At 44.2% G+C, this 20,804-nt stretch overlaps 1 protein-coding gene across 1 annotated transcript in view; it reads left to right on the top strand.

The window, feature by feature from the left end:
- The window catches only part of foxj3 (forkhead box J3), a 68,284-nt gene extending 50,116 nt beyond the window's left edge, over positions 1-18,168 (top strand). The window contains exons 4-12 of the mRNA XM_079296209.1: positions 2,008-2,091; positions 3,504-3,605; positions 7,697-7,825; positions 9,293-9,467; positions 11,985-12,440; positions 13,063-13,164; positions 13,696-13,887; positions 14,657-14,755; positions 14,913-18,168. Of these exons, the coding sequence (XP_079152335.1) occupies positions 2,008-2,091; positions 3,504-3,605; positions 7,697-7,825; positions 9,293-9,467; positions 11,985-12,440; positions 13,063-13,164; positions 13,696-13,887; positions 14,657-14,755; positions 14,913-15,025 (1,452 nt within the window). The 3' untranslated portion in view covers positions 15,026-18,168. The remainder of the gene's footprint in view (positions 1-2,007; positions 2,092-3,503; positions 3,606-7,696; positions 7,826-9,292; positions 9,468-11,984; positions 12,441-13,062; positions 13,165-13,695; positions 13,888-14,656; positions 14,756-14,912) is intronic.
- Positions 18,169-20,804: the final 2,636 nt, after the last annotated feature.

The following is a 20,804-nucleotide window of genomic DNA, read 5'->3' as shown; positions in this document are numbered from 1 at the left end:
TCATGTTTTGCTGTAATCCTCTGATATTGACACTCCTGGGAGCTGCTCCACTAAATACAAAATAATCTATTGCTGTATGGATCCCATTCCAAATGCATGGCCAACATGCTCGCATCCTTAATGTTTAATTTGGAATTTTCCTCACTCCCTTCCCCCCCGAAGACAACTTCAAAGAGGCGCTAGCCGCTCTTGATATGTTGCATCAATATTGTAATGTGGCAGGAATATGAGAACTGCTGGTTGGGTGAGATAGGAGAGTCATGTCGCTCTCTGTCTGACTCTCTCTCTCTCTGAGATGGTGTAAGAGATGACAGATGGTATTGTACATACACACACCCTGTCTACCTCGGAGGTAGAAACGCAGCCTGTGAAGGCTACCGTTGATAATCCCTATTTTAATTGCTCATATATCTCCGTCTGGAGTTGCCGGGATAACCAGTGTACTTGTTGTGTTCGTCCTTCCTATATTTACACACACACAAAAAAAGGGGAACTAGATGACAAAATGCATGTTGATGTATGAAAATGAGCTGTGCCATTTACGGGTAGAGAGCAGGTAGAGTACATCTGTTACCACCAGGATCTGTTTTTTCCAGCAGCCTTTGTTTTGTGGCTGCCGAGGATATTGTGGCTTCGCCCCAGGCTCCACGGGCACACTTCTCTTGGCATTGCTACAGTGTGTTGCACTGTATTTGTAAATAATTGAATGACTCTTTATATGTTTCTCTTTTTCTTTTTTTTTTCTCCGCCAACTCTCTTGGGGTGGGTATAGGGAAATGCAGAAACTCCCCTCCCATGCGGGATGTCCCCCCCCCCCCCCCCTCTAATTAAACGAAACGTCACCAAGCGTGGCTTTGTCTTTGTGACTCTTAATTTTGAAACATCTGCATTTAGCGCCTTGCACCTCAACACAGAGGAGAGCCACATGTAGAGACATCTTTTCTCACCTTTACAGACATTCTTCAGTCAAGCTTCTTGTAAAAACATGAGCTTGGGTAATGAGGTGTCTGCATCACCACGAGATGTTTCTTCATCTTTGGTTGATTGTGCTGTGAATTATTCTTCCCTCTGAGGAGAATGTTAATTGAACCCAAAGCCTCTCACATATTTATACTTATAATTTTAACCCCCTGACAAATATAGGCCAACCACGGCCTTTTCACTTTAACAATCGCAGCAGCGGTGCATGCGAGCTGTGAAAATAACAAGAGCGGGCCATTATGTAGCGGTTACTGTACAGATACTTGAGGTTCAGCTTGTTCTACGGCCTCTCCTGGAAATAACAATTATTCTCTCTGCTCAGGAAGTAATTTTAAAGGTCCTGATCTCACTTTCTCTGGACAATTGAGATTTTATCGAGGGTCATATGAAATATTAAAAATAAATTCTGAACTTGCAGGGCCCTCGGGTAAAAAGTCTGTACTGTGTGCGGCGTTCCTGTTTGCTTCGAGGAAGAAAACCATTGGAAAATAAATTAAATGGGGCCGAATGCAAAGATAAATAATGCAGCTTGGATGTGGGATTGCTAGCTGCAGCCCCAGAGCCAGCCCGACTGCTCTCTCCTTGATTAGCCTTGCTCAGACCTCAACAAGAAGGCAACATGGCAGGGCTGAGACTGCGGAGCCTTCATCCTTGGCAACAGCACTCTGATTCAGTACCTGAGGTTGAGGAAGTACAGCTTCAGGAAAGGCTTAGCATTTTCACCACCAGCATCTGCCCTCACCAGCCTCTCATTGAGAAGGAGCCGCAGAGGAGGAAAAGCCAAGCCCTTTCTTACGAACAAAGCCCACCCACACGCTGCACAAACTCACAGCTATCAACTCAACTAAAGACTCGGGCTGATAGGACGGGCATTAGCAGAGCAGATGAGGCCCCTGATTTTTAAATAACGGTGTACCAAAGAGAGAGAGATGTGAAGCTTGTGTGCTGTCCAATGTCATAGGGATGTCCTGTGAAAGAGCAATATGTAATGTTTTATCAGCTCACAGGTCTTTCTTCCGTCCGCAGGGCTCTTACTGGGCCATCGACACCAACCCAAAAGAGGACGCCTTGCCTACGCGGCCAAAGAAGAGGCCGCGGTCTGGAGAGCGGGTGAGTGTGATGACAGAAACTCTGCATTATTCCCAACATAAACCCCTCTACATATGCTGTTCCTCTGCTCAATCCTCTGCCTCCTTCTACACATGGTTCAATATTCATCTGCGCTTCTGTGTCGCTACTTCTGCCTCCGTTTTCCTTTCCTTCTGCCCTCCTTTCTCTCCCACTCTTTCTCTACCACATGCAGACACGCACAGACTCAGTAGGAGTTTGTATCCAGACTTTATGTAACTGCCTCTCCATGCTGCTTCGCTAGCCTGTCATGAAGTGGGGTCCTTAATAATAAACTATGCCCGAGGCAGCCATTACTTACATTACATTCTGCACTCACTTTTTTTTTAACAAACATAAATTAATGCAGAGCTGTGCGCCTCGGCTACTCTGAGCGGGAGCTTTTGTCTTTAATTATGGATGAGCTTCGCCCAGCGTTACGTACAGCTGTACAGGTTTTCGTGAGCTGCTCAGATTGACCCGGCCCTGGGGCATCCCGGCACAGCGAGCTCTTGTCTCCTCCTTACCCACAATGTGGCTGACCAGAGGCAACGGGGAAGGGAGGATCATCCTGTTAGGCTGGCGAGGCAAACTCATTGCCGCACACACGCGAACGCACTCCATTGTCTCACACGCGCACATGAAAACGTATAATGCCGTTCGTGTAGTCGCCCTACAGCATCGAAATACTATCACGTTCATTCAAACAAACTGCGTGACTTGTGTGAGAGTTTGTGTACGACGACCGTAAAGGAAGAGCACATTGTTTTTAATACGCGGCTCTGCCAACAGTTTGAGCTAAAGCTCTCCTGATGCCGCTCTGTTGATTTGAGCATGACACAAAAGAATGCACCAAGTGAAGAGTGTGCTTTCTGGAGGACACATGCGCCGTGTTCACCCAAACCCCCATCTCTCTCTCCCCTAGACACTGTCTGCCTACAAGGCATCCCATTTAGAGTCAGACATTGAAATTGGGAGTTTGGGAAATCTCATTTGTGTTTATCATGAATTAAAAATGGTATTGTTGGCAGCCAATCCTCTTACAGTAAGCAGTTTTGTGAGACAGGCATGGCAGAGTTATCTCTCACAACAGTGCGCCTATACACTAAGACGAGGGCGTGTGTGTGTTTGGGTGGGAGGTGAGGGTTGGGTTAGGGGGGGGGCTGTCGCCACCGTCTCAGAAAGCACAGTTCAAATGTGACCTAAATAAAGGTGTTGCTCTGCCAAATGACAATAGATCTGGTTTGTTTTTTTCTATCGTGCAGAAAGATATTTTTCACAAACTATACAAATAATACAGGTCTTTCCTTTCCAACATGCAGTGGGATCTCATGTGTTCGATAATTATATGGTGCTGAATTTTTATTATTATTATTTTTTTGTCTGCCTCCACACCCCGCCCCCAACCCCCACAGGCATCCACGCCGTACAGCCTGGAGTCGGAGTCTTTGGGGATGGAGTGTATGATCTCTGGAAGTGCCTCTCCAACACTGGCAATCAACACTGTGACTAACAAGGTACTAGAGCCAGCCATCCAGCCTCCAGCTCCAACACACACCTGGCTACACTGCTGCACCCTGACCCCACCCACTTCTCCAACCACCTACTGCAATATTCCCCGCAGAGCGAGGAGCACTCTAGTGAAGGGGAGATGCACACACAAGCACACACTCATATGCCTAAAGCTTCTCTGCAATGCAACCCACACCAAAATACACAACTATCTGCACTGCAGCACCTTTTTTCCTCTACAACAACAACAACAACAGGCAGCGGGCTCTTGTTATCTTCAGCACGGAAATATGATGCTCACACTGATACTTAGCACTTCGCAATCCGGTAGACCTTACACAGTGCCGTGCAGACCAGCAATAGGATACATCACATGCGGCGTGGGGTTTCCGTACTCACACCTGTAGTGGAGGTTGACGCCCAGAGTCGCGTTTCTCATTCTGTGAACACATTACGCCGTCGCACTACAGGCGACCGCCGCCCCTGCTGCTGGTTCCTCTCGCTCTCTTTCAATATGTGTGTAAAAGCTTGGAGCCACTTGTACATCACAGAGCAAAGCTGCAGGGACTGTTAGCTGTGAGTGTGCCGCTCACTCTGAAATTTAAATAGGCTTTTTAACCTTAAGCTCTCATCCTCTGGGCCCAGTGGGGGCAGCTCTCAAGTGCACTTTTTAAAAAGCCTACATTAATTTGCTGCACGCTTCACAAAAAAAAAATGTGATCAGGACTGTTCATAGGAAAGAGGAGTTATTGTGTGTGTGTGTGACGGGGACTCAAAAGTCTGAGCATATGTCGGTGTGTGATTTAACTTGTATGTACAGTGTGTTACAGCTTGTTTTGACGAGTATGTCAGTCACTATTAGCTTGGGGCTGTTTCTATAGAGAACATGCCGTTGTTCATGTTGCTGTAGCAGACAGATTCATGGGCCCATGTGTGTGGAAAGACGACCCTTTTTTTTTTTTTTTCTCTGTGATTGCTACAAACGAGCACTTGCCACAGCACCAGTCTCCACCAGCGGTTACAGCACAATGAGGCCCTAATGTAGAGAGCTGACAGCTTAGAGTTTGGCCTCCTGCCATCAAATACCTCTCGTGAAATAACTTCACATGAGCAGAAAACATTAAAACCGCACAAGACATGACTGCTGTGTGATTGCAAGAGCTGATGAAAAGAAGTTTTGATTTGTCTCTTTTGTTGTTCACTTGATTGTGACAAAAACTGTTAAGGTGGCGAAGTGAACGGAAGACAAAGTTAAATAGCAACAGATCTGAGGCCTGAACTCCTCGGCGAGAGCTTATTTCTCGCTGTCTTACACTGTAAACACACGACAGGCCACGCCTCTTTCGGTGCAGTGTGCCAAGCCACAGGAATTCCCTCTCTGGTTTTCTCTCACTCTCTCTCTCGCTCTCCCTTTTCTATTCCAGTCTCTCTCCCTCATTCCCGCCTTCTCAGATAGACCAATGGGAGACGCTGGCAGGGCGAACACTGAACCAGCAGGAATCTCTTTTCTTTTTCTCTCTTCTGTCAGACATTCCTCACAAAATTGTCCCGCCCGCTCGCTTTTTTTTTTCGTGTGCCTTTCTCACATAGACTCAGACGTTTCTCAGGGTGTGTGGGGGGGGAGCCGGCCCGAAACATTGGCTTGAATGTGAAGAAACTCTGGCACTGAAGTGTGATGATGAAGGGAAAGAGGGGATTGTTGTGAAGTGTGTTTGCTGATGAATAGTCTGGCTCCCCCCCCCCCTCTCCTCTCTCCCTCTCTCTCACTCCCTGTCTGTTCAATCCTGCATGCAGGGATTGTGCTGAACACTAGCTGGCATTGTTGGAGAGACACCTGGGCCAATCTTGCTTTGATTTCCTAATCCATGTCTCATGCTCCAGATTAGGCCCCTATGTAAAAGACACCTCTGGCTTTTTACTTAATTCACTGCTAAGAATAGAACTCTGACTCGCTCGGCTGCTAGCTAACACAGTACACAGTATTTGCTGTGGAGCCGCTCCTGCCTGTATGAGCACGCCTGCCTCTGTCTGTGTGTTTTTGTTTGTGTGTGTTATCCTGCCGTTGTGCACAGCTGTAGCTGTAGAAATGCGTGTGTGTGTGTCATATGTTTGTGCATGCTTCTACGCAAGTGGGCGAGATGCGACTGGGTGTTCGTCTGTGACGGCGCATGCTCGAGTGGGTGTCTTCACTCGGGGGACTCTGGGGTCTGCGTAAACCACAGAGCAGTGAGGTTGTGAAATCATCACACGTTATGGGTGAGTGGAGTAAAAATAGATTGCGGTGAGAGACTTAAGGTTAAAAGCCTGTTTTATGACTTCATTACACATAACATTTATATTTCTGTGGCACGCTGCTTTTGATTAGCATTGTAGGGCTGATATTGTAGACGTGCTTTAGCCTTTCAGTCTTAGCTGTTCATTGAGTTCCCCCTTCACGCTAATGAACACTGGAGCCAAGCCCACACTGAGTGGAGGAAGGCTAGAGTTGCTTAATGAGCTTCTCTTACCCCCCCCCCCCCCCCCCCCGCCCCCACACCCTATTCTCCTCTCAGCCTCACCCCTCTTCCTCGTACAGTGTTGCCTGGATTCATCAGGTTTTTAAATTTTTTTTAATTGCAGTACTCTCATTCTACCGGCTCAGGAGCCAAGCTCCATATTAAAAGCTTAATATGATCGTACGCTCTCGCTCTGCATGTGTGCGTCCTGGAGTCGTAGCAGCGTGTTAGTCAGCGGGCCAATCAGTCGGAGCAGAGAAGGCAGTCAAGGCTGCCTGGGTTTGCTCGCGTCCTCGTGGCCTCTGCGGTAGCTCACTGTGCCTCAGCAGAAACACAAGAGGCTTCAGTCCACTGCTGCCGCTGAGAGGCAGGATGCTGGGCAGGGCCGGGCCAATCTGCCTGCCTGAAGGCTGCTGCCACTGCTGTCTCATTGTGCCGAGCACAGAGCCCACTCTGTTCCACTCTCAGGGATGAGCAGAAGCCACCGTGCTGCAGTCGGTCATGGACAGACGCACACAAACACCGATCTTTGAATGCCAGGCCCTCTTCCACCGCAACGCCATCGGTGCATTACTGCCATTCCTCCCTCACAATACAAAACTCAACACATGGACTATTCTCTGCAGGTATCATTATATTCATTGTCTGGTTCGCTCTTACTGTTGTCTTGATTGTCTGACGGCGCACTTTATTTGGGGAGGGCTGAAACCTTGTCAGACGATAATTAAGATTGTCGTCCTGAAGTGCTTCGGCTAGTTTCGCTGCTATATTGAAAGGTCAGTGTCTTCGGCTGCACTGAAATCCTTTGTTAGTTGTCCCAAACGTATTTGCGCTCGGTGAGCAGATGTGGCTGACATCGCCAGTAGTGTGACCTTTAGTGATAGGAATGCCTCAGCTGTCTCCAGACCCCTTCACACGCTCAGCTTGAACCCCTTAGTGACTGTGGTGGGTGTTCAGCAGCACCCTGTGTCTCCGACACACACACACACACACACACCCTCAGTGAAGGGGAAAGAAAGCACTCTGCTATTATGACATGTCATTGCATGCAGCACACACACACACACACATGCTCAGGCTTTACATTTCCATACTAAATTACATTGTTTGACTGTAGACCAGCATTATCTCAGAGGACTGCTGACGTGCTCTACCGTCAAGGAAGATTGGTGATAACAATTAGTAACTCGTGATGTCAATCACACGTTTCATCCCGATGTGATATCCATACGATTCTTTGGACAACAAATCAATATCTGCTGATATCACAACGCCTGCCAATGTTGATTTAACACAATCAGTTACATTTATGTTAACATACATTTTTATAGGAATTAGAAAATGAAGTGCATCTTAAAGATTATGTGTATTGATGTTTTTAGATCGTTGAATCGGTATACAGGTCCAGAGCGATGTATCGTTACAACCATTATAATAACGACGTGTGTGTGTGTGTGTGTGTGTGTGTGTGTGTGTGTGTGTGTGTGTGTGTGTGTGTGTGTGTGTGTGTGTGTGTGTGTGTGTGTGTGTGTGTGTGTGTGTGTGTGTGTGTGTGTGTGTGTGTGTGTGTGTGTGTGTGTGTGTGTGTTTTTTTTTTTCAGGTGGCGTTGTACAACACAGACCAGGAAGGGAGCGATAGTCCAAGAAGCAGCCTTAACAACAGCCTGTCTGATCAGAGTCTGGCCTCCGTCAATCTCAACAGTGTGGGCAGTGTGCACAGCTACACGCCGGTAAGACCATCAATCTACATGTTGCAGTGGAACAAAGACAGAACGAATAAGGTCCTGCTGTGGGGCAGTGTACCAGCATACTGTTGCCCTGCTGGTCCTTAAAGGACGCTGGTAATTCTCCATGTTGCAGCTCATGAATGTCTCAGAGTTGGATATTTGAAACCAGATATTTATATAAATGTGATGGAGCTGATTATTTGTTCAGTGCTAAGACCAAATGATGTATTCTCATTTTATCCACATAAAAGCTGTGGGAGAGCCACAGTCACTGAATGAATGAAAATGAAACGCATATTTCTCCCATATTTCATCTGAGCGGAAAGAGCCCAGGAGGCTTTCTTCAGAGGAGGCAGCTGTAGACAGCAATAGACGGAGGTTCAGGGTGGACATGCGCTAGAGTACAACATCAGGAAGGGGGTTAAGGGAAACAGAGAAAGATGTGCACGCTCCTGGAAGCCAGACAAAGGAAAGCGCTTCCTCTGATGTCCTCCCACCAGAGATGCCCCCTCTTTGGTGTGGTCCTCCTGCATCCTAGAGTGCTCCCTGCTCGAGGCGCTGAGCATCGATCGGCTCAGCCTGATGGATGTGCTCTCTCTCGCAGCCAAAGCAGCAAGCTCACAGTAAACACTCTGGCTTCATTTTCACCTCTTCACTCTGACCCAAGCCAGACTGTGAGCCGTGCACTTCAGCAGCGTGGCCACATCTTGGGAGAGGAAGATGTTCTGATTGAGAATTGGACGCGGCCTCTCTTGTAACGCCAGCCCCGCGGTTGACACAGGGTCAGGTCCTGCTTTGTGAAATAGCGATGGTTTTTCATCGCTGCTACGACTCTCGTAGAGAAACTCGTTTGCTGGAGGGAGCTCTGCTTGCCGTCTCGCACCTCGGGGCAGTGCATAACACTGACTGCCCACACAAATGCATGGATAAAATGGCTGCTTATTTGTACAAGGTATTGCTATTGATTTTGTTTTAAATACATTTTGCTTGGCCACCAGAGTATTGGGTTTGTGTCCATTCGAGTTGGTCTTTTAATGGTATGTGAGCCAAGGCGGTAACTAAGCTCTGACCTAGATCACTGTGATCTGTTATTGTTCTTTACATGCCGAGTGTCAGACAGAAACATGATTAAAGTGGCTCCTCAGAAGACTCGAACCATCCTCATACATGTGTGTTTGCTGCGTGCATTCATATAAATCACAAACTTTGCGTTTAATATTACAGATGTTTTCTGTTTTTTTCTGTTTTTGTGGCTCCATGACCAGATGAGCATGGCGGCTCTTTTGAATATGTATGTTTTAACTTTATACTGCACTCCTGTAGTCTGTGGTGCAGATGTAGCAAAGCTGTAGCCAGTGTACTTTCACCATGAAATCTAATCACAAACTAAACATGAAACATACCGTGATTGACTAAACGCACGTTTACTTTTGTTAATCTTTAGCGTTCTTTATCTCCTCGTCTCTCCAGGTGAGCAGTCACCCAGAGCCCGTGTCCCAGTCCATGAGCCTCCAGCAGCCCCCCCAGTCCCAGTACAACATGCCAGACAGGGACAAGCAGCTCCTGTTCTCTGAATTTGAAGATCTCAGTGCCTCCTTCCGCAGCCTTTACAAGTCTGTTTTTGAGCAGTCCTTCAGCCAACAAGGTGAGTGGCCTCACGGGAGCATCAAGTGGAAACCTAATAAAGAGCGCAAGCTTTATTCATCAAGGAATGCGATGACTCTCGGAGCACATTCCTGATGTTGGTTTGTTCTTAACAGCTGGGGCTGTAGAGTCTTTAGGTGCTAATTAGATTTCCTGTGAAGTAAGCAGGTATTGCACAGGCTGAGTATTTTCATGGTCTTTTGCCAGAGTAATGTCTCATATTCAAAAGCCGAGTCTGAGAGTTCACGTCTTAAATATTTCATTAGCGGATGTAAAACCAGATGTTACTGCATTCATTTAATGGTTCGTTCAGATTTGATACGCCAGCCTTCTTGCTTTATATCTTTCAAATTACATGAAAGTTGTCTGCGTCTTGTTGTCACGTTTGAGATGTTTTCTCATGGAGGCTGTGTTTCAATCAGAGGAGTGAAGGAGGTCAAACCTGCTGGATTTGAGGTTCATTTGTCATAATGATGGGGAATGTGCACGATATAATACATCGTAGCGGATAGAGCACAGCTTTCCAAAAGTCCCCGCAGAACAAAATGCATTTATTTTTTATTTTTGTGCTTGTAATCTGATTGACTGATAAACAAAGAGCACTTGACAAGCAGGTTATGCGCAAAGTAGACCGAGCTTTCTGTGTATAACCTACTTTCACAAATCAAATGCATTTCATGCTAATGTTTTCAAAGAGTTCCTCTCCTTTAATCTATCGTCTATGTTTCATTAGTTCAAAGTTGTTACCTTTTTTTATGCGCATAAAAGTGAAATCTCTTAGTCGGACAAGCTTTAGCAATTAAAAAGCGTAAATAATCGCGCTAGAGGATTTCACACTCTGCCGCCGTAGACAGTGAGCTAATTCACTGGCTTTGATAATAGGTAATGAGCTCGCATTATTATTCTGGTGCCGCGTTAATTGCTTTCTGTATTTCCCTGGTTGGACAATGGGCTTTCTGTGCCGATAAGAGATGCACCTTTGTCACCCCTGCAGTGAGTGTTACGTGCCGATTGTGGAGGTGCAGGGCTGGAGTCGGCTCTAAAAGCACTCCAGTGAAATAGGTTTACTGTGCCAAAACTGTGAAGGACAGGGCCCCTTAAGACCCCTCCCTGCCACTCGGATGATTGCAGTTGGGTGTGCAGATGTCCATGTTCCAGTCATGTCTGTTTTAAGAGCCGTGCAGCGGCACAATGAATCGGTCAAAGACGATCCAGAGCTGTGTAGCTGGAGACACAACTGATGCTGAGTCATCACCAGACACAACAAAATGGCAGCTGGTCCGTCTCAAGTGTACAACTACTTCAAGGAATTCTTCACCTGCAAAACGACCATTTTTACATTGATTATCAATATTTATTTTGTTCTCGCCTGCCTCCACGGGGAATGAAGACTCTTAAGAACTGAGACAATTCTTGATGAATTGAAGTAAATGACGACAACAAACTACATCAAAACATCAGTTTAAAAACTCACAAATAAATCTTTAATTTTCGCTGAAACCTTACTATTTTAAACGCCACATAAACGGTACTTGCATAGACGAGTACCTCGTCTGCGCAAGCGTGAGACTGTTAACGCAGGAGTGTTTTTAAATAGCAAGGTTTTAGGGAAGATGCATGTGTTTGGGAAGCAGTGTGGAACCGGATAAATGAGACTTGGATTATACGGCACGAGTCGTACGTTTTTAAACTGATGTTTTTATATAGTTTGTTGTTGTCAACGCGACCCACGTTTACTTCAATTCATCAAGAGTTTTCTCTGTTTTTTGAGTCTTCATTCACCATTGAGACAAAATTTTCCTCACAAATTCAAGGTAACACCGTGTGAGCCATTGATATATACGAATGGTCCTTTGGGGGGGTGAAGTATTCCTTCAATCATGATCCCGTTATTGTAATATGGAAGTAGCTGTTTTTATATTTGACGATCCTGAAGCACATTTTACCAACGCACCTCATTCTGGAAACTGACGTATTTGAGTACTAACCTGGAGTCTCATTTCACCAGCTAAAGATATTTTGATTGTCAATTAATCAATTACTTTTACATTCAGTGATTCCCAGAGGTGACGTCTGCTAATGACTTTTTCTGTAATCCAAAACCCAAATATCTTCGATTTACAATGAGAAGAAACGGAGAAAAGTAGCAAATTCTCAAAATTGAGAAGTGTTGCAAACAAGAGGCTTTTTTTCCAGAAAAACAATCTGCAACAATTTTATGATTGAATAATCATTTGAGGCCATTACCTTGTTCTGTGTAAGAATTTGCAGATTTTTTTGCTGATTTTATATCAACACAAAAAAAGACGTTTAACGGAAAAAACTGTTTATTAGACAAATCGACTTATTGAGAAATTAGAATAATAATTGCCAATTTAATCAACATTAAAAGGTCAGTTGCAGCACTATCAACAATCAAAACTGTTGATAATCACAATTGTCTGTCAATCGACATATCTGTTACAGACTATCTGTTACCGCACGATTAAGAGCTTTGTGTTGGTGTTTTGTTTCCCAGGCCTGATGGGCATCCCGTCAGATTCCTCCCAGCAGTCCCACACCTCCTGCTCCTATCAGCACTCCCCCAGTGGCACCATTAGCACTCAGAACAGCCTGTCAAACAACCAACCCAACAGCCACCCCGCCAACAGTGGCCAGGTGCCCCTGTCCCATCCGGCCCAAGCCCACCCTGGCCACGGCTCCCCCCACGCACAGCACCTCCCGCAGCACGGCGGCCCCCACAACCAACACGCCCAGCACAGCCAACACAGTCAGCACCCGCAACACGCTGCGCACTCCCAGCACGGCCAGCACCCATCGCAGCACCCGCCCCACGGCCAGCACCCACAGCAACACACGGCGCACCCCTCCCAACACACGCAGCACAGCCAGCACCCGCAGCAACACGGACAGCCGCATCAGAGCCTCTCCCACCAGCCCCATCCTACCCAGCAACAGATGGCCTGCAACCCAGGTAAGACCCTCTGTCTGTCATTGTCTCCGCCGTGTTGTTCTCTCCTCCTCATCTTCATCACTCAGACACATGTCAGCAGAGACCACAGCTGCATATGGGGTTTTTGTATCATTTTTGTCATTTTTTGTCATTTTTAGTCGTAAAGCGTTTAGAAATTGTTATGTGCTATGGAAATGTAAAGGTGCTGAACAGTAAATCATCACCTGATTTATTATCCGTGCTGTTGTGAGAACAAAGCAATGCTGCATCCAGTGACTCCAGCAGCTGTTACAGGGTGGGCTGGCTCCTCCTAGTGGTCACAACACAGAGCTTAACTGTTCTAGAGCCTGATCACCTCTTCTATTTGATGCTGCCTTCTCATTCATTCGGCGACGCGACTGCCTGCACAGCTACAAAAAATGTGACGACAGTGAAAATGCATCATCTGGCCTTTATTACCTGAACCACAGTTTGTAACAATTACAGCAGCAATTATTGTGCAGTTGTCCGTAAATTAAGTAATTCGGAGTAAATCTGTATTTGTCCCCCAAGAGTGATCTCGGTGTCGAGACCAGAATTCTCTTCATCCTTAAAGTCTCTTCTCTTGAAATGTTACAGATAGTGTGCTGTGTGTGTGTTGCAGGTTTACTGTCTGACTGGTACCCAAATCTGGATGCACTGAAAGAAAGCTGTCGTATTGCTAGCAGCTATAACTGGGCTGATGTCGACCTTTCACCTTTCCAAGGTGCGGTTTGGACACAAATATCAAACGAGTAATTGTAATGTAATGTAATGTATTTGATTTATATGTTCTCCAGATTGAGATTTTTCTAGATGACAGAAGAAACAAAAGATGTAAAGGCAGGAGCTGACAGCACAGTACTGCCCCAGCTTTTGATTGAGTGCTGAAGTGTTGACACTGTGGAGTTGATTACGAGTTTAATTAAACTGAGCTCTTCAATTAAATAACACTGCCTTCAAGTTTAATTACCAAAACACTGAGCTCAGCAGGTCAGTTTATCCAATTACAGTCTAGGATTGCAAGGTAGGATGTTTTTTAAATATCACCCACTGAAGGTTACTGACGTAATGAATATATATTGCAACCAAAGTTTATCCTTGTCTTTGTTAATTAGTTTCTCATTTGCTCAATTTATATTCTTCCAACAGTCGGCTGGTGCAGTTTCATACATTTCATTGTCACAAAGGCATTTTAGTGCAGACTGATACCGTCACTAGCTCTGATGCTAACAAATCTGTGTTGTGTGGCCCTTAGGATTGAGAGAGAGTATGAGGCAAGCGGAGTTGAACAATTGGACCCTGGAACCCATCCAGATCGCCGACCTCTGCTCGTCCATCAACCAGTTCTTTGCCCGCACCGGCGTAATCCAACCACAAGGGGCGGTGCAGCCTACTGTTTGTCATGGCTCCATGCACCCCAGCAAACCCAGCCAGCACCTCAACGCAGGTTAAACTCCTGCTCCTTAACCCTACCACCTCATGTTTGATTGAATGCGTGTAGTTCATCATCATTAGGAGAGCAGCTGTTTCTCTGCCTCTACATAACCAATGTATCTGCAAAGATGTTGGCATTGTATCTGGTTTTCTTTCTGAGGAAAATACTATTTTACAGTAAACAGAACTTCAAAACAACTGCAAAAAAAGGTTGAAATAATGAATACACAAGTCCATTGTCTGATGAATTGATCTCACCTACAGTTCCCTCTCTAAGTGCCTTTTTAAGTGTCTTTTTGTACACAACCTCTGCTTGCCGCTCATGTCAGTGATTCAACAACCTTTTAGGCTTGTGACCCCTTAAAATTAAACGATGTCTACTTGCAACCCTCCATTACAGGCTGCACATGTCTACCAGTTGTAACCAGTTCAACCACATAATGATTTATTTATTTTATCAGGCCTGAGGAGATCAAATTGTTCTGTAATTCATCAGGAAAAAAACGAAAGATAAGAGTAATGTCTGAAAAAATAAATAAAAATAAACAAACCCTGTGAGTTACTCACACACTCGTGTTTCTGTTTGAGGTGAGCCACAGGTGATAAATACAGTGTAGCTAAAAGACAAAACATGACCCAGCCATGTCGATAATAGTATATAGACCACGATGTTTCACCTGTGGGTAGCAACTGTATATCAGATGCATTACTTGAGTTCAAGAGGTGCATTTCCTGGTTTAACTGAGGCTTAAAATATAGTCTTGTTCTGATTGTCTCTTCAGGAAATCTCTACATGGACACCAGACAGAACATGTCCATGATGGGTCCGCCAGGATATCCACACATGCCCCCCATGAGCAGCACAGGACCCACGATGACAGGTGACAAGAAGACTCAGAGAAAGACATGATTAACATCACTACTTGCAGCACATTATGAAAACTTATATTCACGTTTTTATGAATAAACTCACTAAATCCAGCTTTTTAGCAAAGCTTAACAGCTGGGTGGATCTGACTCTGTCTGTTCTCTCTCCAGGACACCATGCACAGATGAACCAGCAGCACATGATACCTACCAGAAACTTCCAGATGCATCGCATGCCAGCTGATGACATCCAGGATGACTTTGATTGGGACTCCATTGTCTAGCCCCGAGACCTCCTTTTGCAAAGCGAAAGGGAGCGAGGAGAGGAGGTGGAAGCCAGAGGAAGCCAGGCTGAGCTGAACGGCTGCAGGAGGAGGAGGAGGAGGCCACTGTGGGTGGAGTGCAGAAGGACATTTGACAAGCTTTGGAGAAAGACAGACTTCAGAGTCCTGACATTTTTACAAAAGCAAAACATAACTAGAAAATGTTACTTTGAAGACAATCATATTTAGTCGGACATGTTAAAGCGATTGCTTATGTACTTGTCGAGAGACAAGTAGAACACATTCTCGTCCAAACCACATGCTCCTCAGCCAGCCCTCTGCCCGTCCCCAGCCAGCAGCCTTCCAAAGTCCGACCCCCTCCCTCTCTCCCCCCGACCCCCTGCTCCGTAACTGTTATGTGATTTGAGCGACGTCTTCAGCTTGTAATTCTTCTCGTGTTGACATTGGCCTCAGCTGCCTCTTGGATGAGTTTATCTCTCTTTAAAAAAAGAAAAAAAAAAAGAAATGAAAAAAGATTTTATTTTTTTGTTTTTAAAGAAACACAGGCCGTCTCTGTGAGTAATGTGATGGTGCTCGTTGGTCACTTTTGGGAGAAAGTGGGCCCCACTGTGGCTGGATTGGTAGGTGAAGTAAGGTTTACAATAACTTTCAACAGGGTGTTAAATGTTTAAGCAGGCTTGATATTAAACAAAGAGAGAAAGTGAGAGGGAGAAGTATCGTCATCTGTTTTCATAGCCAACCGATGTGATCCGATGTGATCCCAGCATGCCAAACTCATCGCTCCTTAAACAATTTGACTTTAAATTGTATGCAAACATGTTATAATGATTCATATTTGTGATCGTAAAAAGTAAAACATCAAGAGCCTGTATGCTATTTTTACAGTTGTGGTTTCCACCTCACTGACTTGAAACATTGCTAGTAGACTAATTATGTTAAATTGTTTTAAAATAACAAAACCAATGGAAGTTTAAGCTTCTTCATGTCCCAATAATTTGATTAATGATCAATAGGATATGCATCAGACGTTTCCATTTGAAACGGGGGAAATCTTTGATCTGTAGGATGAGTTGCAGTCTGTTGTACATCAAAGTGAGTTTCGATGCTACACTCGGTGTCTATTGTCACTTCTGACTTTTAAATTACAAAGATATGATCATTTTTTTTTTTTAACTGCCCAATGTTTTGTTGTGATAGTTGGATGGCATCAGATTTTGCTATTATACAATCATAACGGAATGAGAAATGTGACTCATACAATGTGTGTGATTGTGTGTGTTTTGAACAAATGGAGCGTGCGTGTGTGTGTGTGTGTTCTGGTTTTCTTGTAATTTTAGGGCTCTGATTGATTGCTGCATTCGTCTCTATGCTATCTATGAGCACAAAAGCAGATGCACACAGTGATCAAAGACTAGATTTGAGACTTTTTTGTTTGTTTTCCGAGGCACGGAACAGGGAGATCAGCGGTTCTAGGACCCTGTAGCGAGTGGCTCCTCAGTCAGACAGGTGCTGAACTTCAGAGACACTGTTGGGAGGGGAAATAAATCCCTTTGCACTCTTCTGTTGATCCTAACCGTTTTTTAAGATGCAATGCACCTCTCAAAAGCTGGTCGCTCACATGCTCGCTCGTTTCATTTATTCAATCATTTCTCCCCGCTTCAGTACTGCTAAACTGTGTATGGTGCTTTGCATCTGTAACACTTGTGTCCTCGTTTAAAGGGATAGTTCAACATTTTGGGAAATACGCTTATTTGCTTCCATGCCAAGGGTTAGATGAGGATTGATACCACTCCTGTGTGTGAATATGCAGCTACAGCAAGGTGTCCGGTAGCATAAAGCAGAGTACACGGGGAAACGTGGCTTTATTAAAAGGTGACAAATTCTGCCTGCAAGCACCTCTAAAGCTCACTAATCAACATTTTTATCCGTACAAAAACCTTAGTGTTAAGGTTCTGTGACTCTTTCTCGGCCAGGTGGAGTTGCTCACTTAAGATGGAACATGTCAATGAATTAGCTTTATTGGTGCTGGAACTGGTTCCTCCTGTTTCTCGTCTTTGTGCTAAGCTAAACGTTTACCGTACAGATGTGAGAGTGGTATCTGCCTCTGAGGTGTGTTTCACTATATGTCAAACTACTCTTTAGGATAGTTTAGCAACCATGGACTCCAGTGGTCACTGTAGTTTTGATTTCATATTTGTATGACAATCATGGACTTTTTTTTATTTTTTTTTATTACATTATATAAAGTCTTTCGTTATCGTTAGAAAAGGCCCGTTCAACTCTCACGTGGTTCTTTGAAATTAAAGCCCCGCCCAGTTTTCTACTGCAGTGCTTCTGTTAAACCGTCCACAGCTGCACTGTGCAGATGAAGTCCAGTTCTCTTCTTTCAACTGATTATACTGCCGTTCATTTTTTTTTATATTTTCCTGCCAATCATACCTGTCCACACCCGCTTCTTCCTGCTCCGTGTTGTCCGTATTTGTATGTCCAGCGTCCGCTGCATGTGGAGGATTTCCTCGCCTGTGGATTTCAGCTATGACTTTTTTAAAGTTTTGTTCAACTGCCATAATTTCTCAATTAGTGCTCAGACCGAATTCTTAGTCCGTTAAGTGACGCAAATCATGACTCTTTTAGGTGAGCGTGGGCCAAAGGACCGCGGCTGAAGGCAGCAGTGAAAAGGCTTGAGTGGGCTTTCATTAGGACTCTGATGGACCTGCAACAGAGAGCGTCCTGTGAGTCCTTGGTTGGTGTGAGAGTGAAGCGCGTTTCAGTTCTTCCAGGTGAAGCTCGTGAACACACAAGCTACTATTTGAGCACAGCAGCCCATTGGGAAAACAAATAGATGTGACTAAAAGGTGAAGACAATGACTGGATCACAATCACAATTTTTTAGTGTGTATGTGTGTGTTTGCTTGTGTGAGTTATTTTTCAAAAAACAATTTAAGTTTTTAAATACCGTTGGACATGTACCTGCCAGAGAGATTACTATCATTGGGAGAAAAAAAGATGAAAAGATTTACAAAAAAAAAGAAAAAGAAGCCTTGTTACGATATGGGAGAGAACTGCCAACAAGTACTGCTGATTGGGGCCTATTTTATTCAGTGCTGGTGTGTTGTTGTGCTTGTACATATATGTCTTTTCAATCATCCCTTTTTTCCTCTTGGGGGTGGGGTATCAAGGCTGGGGGTGGGGGTCTTATTCACAAAAGACAGGAGCAAAAAGAGTATTTTGTTATTGTCCAATCAGAGGGTGACAGTATGTATATATCTATATTGTATATATGTGATGAAAATGCGTTTGCTTTTTGTGTGACACTACCTTTTACCTGTACTATGGTTCTACTTTCAATGTTGATAATATATATTTGGTTTGTGTTTTATTTTTCTGTTTTGTTTTATTTCGTCTTTGTCATTTCTTGTATTTTATTTCTCCTATTTGTCCTTTTTGTTTATTGCACGGTTTATTACTTTTGTTGTCCAATGAGGTGACACAGCTACTCTTTGTATTCGTTTAGTGCTGTAAAATAACTCAAGTGTTATTAGAATTGTCGATACCACCGCCCACCCCGCCCTCTTCCCCAATATGCATGAATGGCACTTAAAGAAATAAAATATGGTAACTTCACTGTGGAATAATGTGCTGTTTGAGCTTTGTTCCTGAAGACTTCCATCAATATGACATCGCAGGATGATGTTTCAGCCTCGGCAGGTTGTCCAATACCAGAGCATGGAGGTGGCTTATCTTTCGTTTCACTTAAATATCTGTCACCATAACAGCAACTCCTGTAATAACTGCTTAAAAAAACTCTGATAGTAACACACAGATCAGTCAAATAAAAGATCACTGCCGGGGTTATAACATAAGGGTTGTGCCCAAATGATTAGCTTTATAAACACGCACACAACTGTGTAAATACTCTTACGCAACTGCAATATGCATCTTTATGTAGTGTTTGGAAAGTCAGTAGAGTACAATGTATATATTCATATACTTGTTTTTATAGGCAACCTTTTTAGGTGTGTTGAAGTATTCAAACAGTCGGGCCTTTCAAGGATAAGGAACAGCTTACAACAACAGAATGTGGCACCGCTTGAGAAGAAAGGGTGAAAGCTTGTGAAAAGGTGGTCATGAATCAGCACATCTGGTTAAGAGACGCAAGCGCTGAGGTTACAGACTCTAAAGAAGCAGTTGAGGTACATGAAAGCTCCACAATATGATTTTCAAGAACAGGTACATTTTGAAATAAATACGAAATGGAAACTCAAAACAGGAGATGCGATTGATATGAGAACCCTGAGTACCCTCCGGTGATTGCTACACTTTCAGAGTAAGAGCTATGTGTCCTCATGTGGCATGAGGTCACACCGTGAGAAGTTGTAACACAGATCCTTTCATACTTATGAACAGAAGGAATTGTTACATTTTGTTCCTGTAAGGTTTGTGTAAGAAAGAACCAAAACAGATGCAGAGACACGTTGCATGATTGCTCCTGCTCGCCACGCAGAGAAGGTTTTAAGTTTGCCACAGAAAGAGGAACAATCAAACCCGTAGACCACACATACACTCACATTTGTTACAACTCAGCCAGCCAGCCAGTCGTAGTGCTGCTCTGACAGTTACATTATGAGTGTGTCGGTCCTGTTCTAACCTGCCAGCACTCAACCCTCCCAGCACAGACTTCAACCTGACAAGGACACAAGCTGTTTATGGTAGCACAGCAGCCTCTAGTGGCCACAGACATGGTGATGACAGTCATGGTGACCTAGCATGGCCTTTGAGAGACAATGTGACATGTGGGAACAGAAGTAACAAATGATCCAAAGAGGAACTGAATCCTACTGAAGATAATTCAGGTGTCAACACCTGCAACCTACAGAGGACACACTCTGTACAGAGACAGACTTTCGTTTTGTCCATCTCATGAAAGCAATTACAATGTTTTCTAGTTTTCCCCCTATTGAGGCTGTGTTGCATAATATGATAATATATATTGTGAGCAGATTTGGAATTTGTCTCCATCAAAGAATTTCCTACTTTTACTGTTTCTTACCTGGCAGCTACAGCATCCCTTTAACATCTCTGCGGGACTTTAATGTGTCAGGTAAATGACCAAGTACACCACGCTAAAACAACTGTATTATACTGACACATTGTGTCCATCATATTTATAAATGAGATAGAAACACCTCTCTGTATCATGCAAAACAGTTCAACAGCACCACAAACTACATTCTACAAAAGGACCATGCAGTGCAATCAACACGAAAACAGAACATTATAACCTTCAAGAAGGGAGGCTCCATTGCAGGACGTTTGTATTCGACTACCGTACATCAGTTTCAGCTAGGTGTACCTAATAAACTGGCTCCTGAGTGACAAATTGTGAGTCATATCCTAAAATCATTTGCTTTTAAAATAGTGCGGGTCATCTTTGCTTTGATGAACAGACAGTTTGATGCGTTTGTTGTCTTGTTTCTAATATGTGTAGGACTCCCTTGAAAGCAGTACTTAGTAAGATACTAAAACTATCCAGGTGAAATAAGGAGTTAATTGATTTAAATTCAGTCATACCAAAAACTGTGCTTATGCAGCATTTTTCAGACATGATTCCACTCATTTGGTTTGAACTTGTAAAGTACTCACTTTTAATCAGTTGGTAGGTGTTTTAGAAGAAGAGTATTATTAAATAAACAACTCAACGGGTGAAACATTTCATATATTTAAATAAAAAATAAAGTTGAGAGCTAAGTAGCACCTTTAAGCCTGCATTTCCTGCTTT

Source organism: Melanostigma gelatinosum, assembly GCF_949748355.1.
Source record: "Melanostigma gelatinosum genome assembly, chromosome: 3".
Lineage (NCBI taxonomy): Eukaryota > Metazoa > Chordata > Actinopteri > Perciformes > Zoarcidae > Melanostigma > Melanostigma gelatinosum.
The sequence above is the reverse complement of the archived record's forward strand: the minus strand, read 5'-3'. Positions and strand labels throughout refer to the sequence as shown.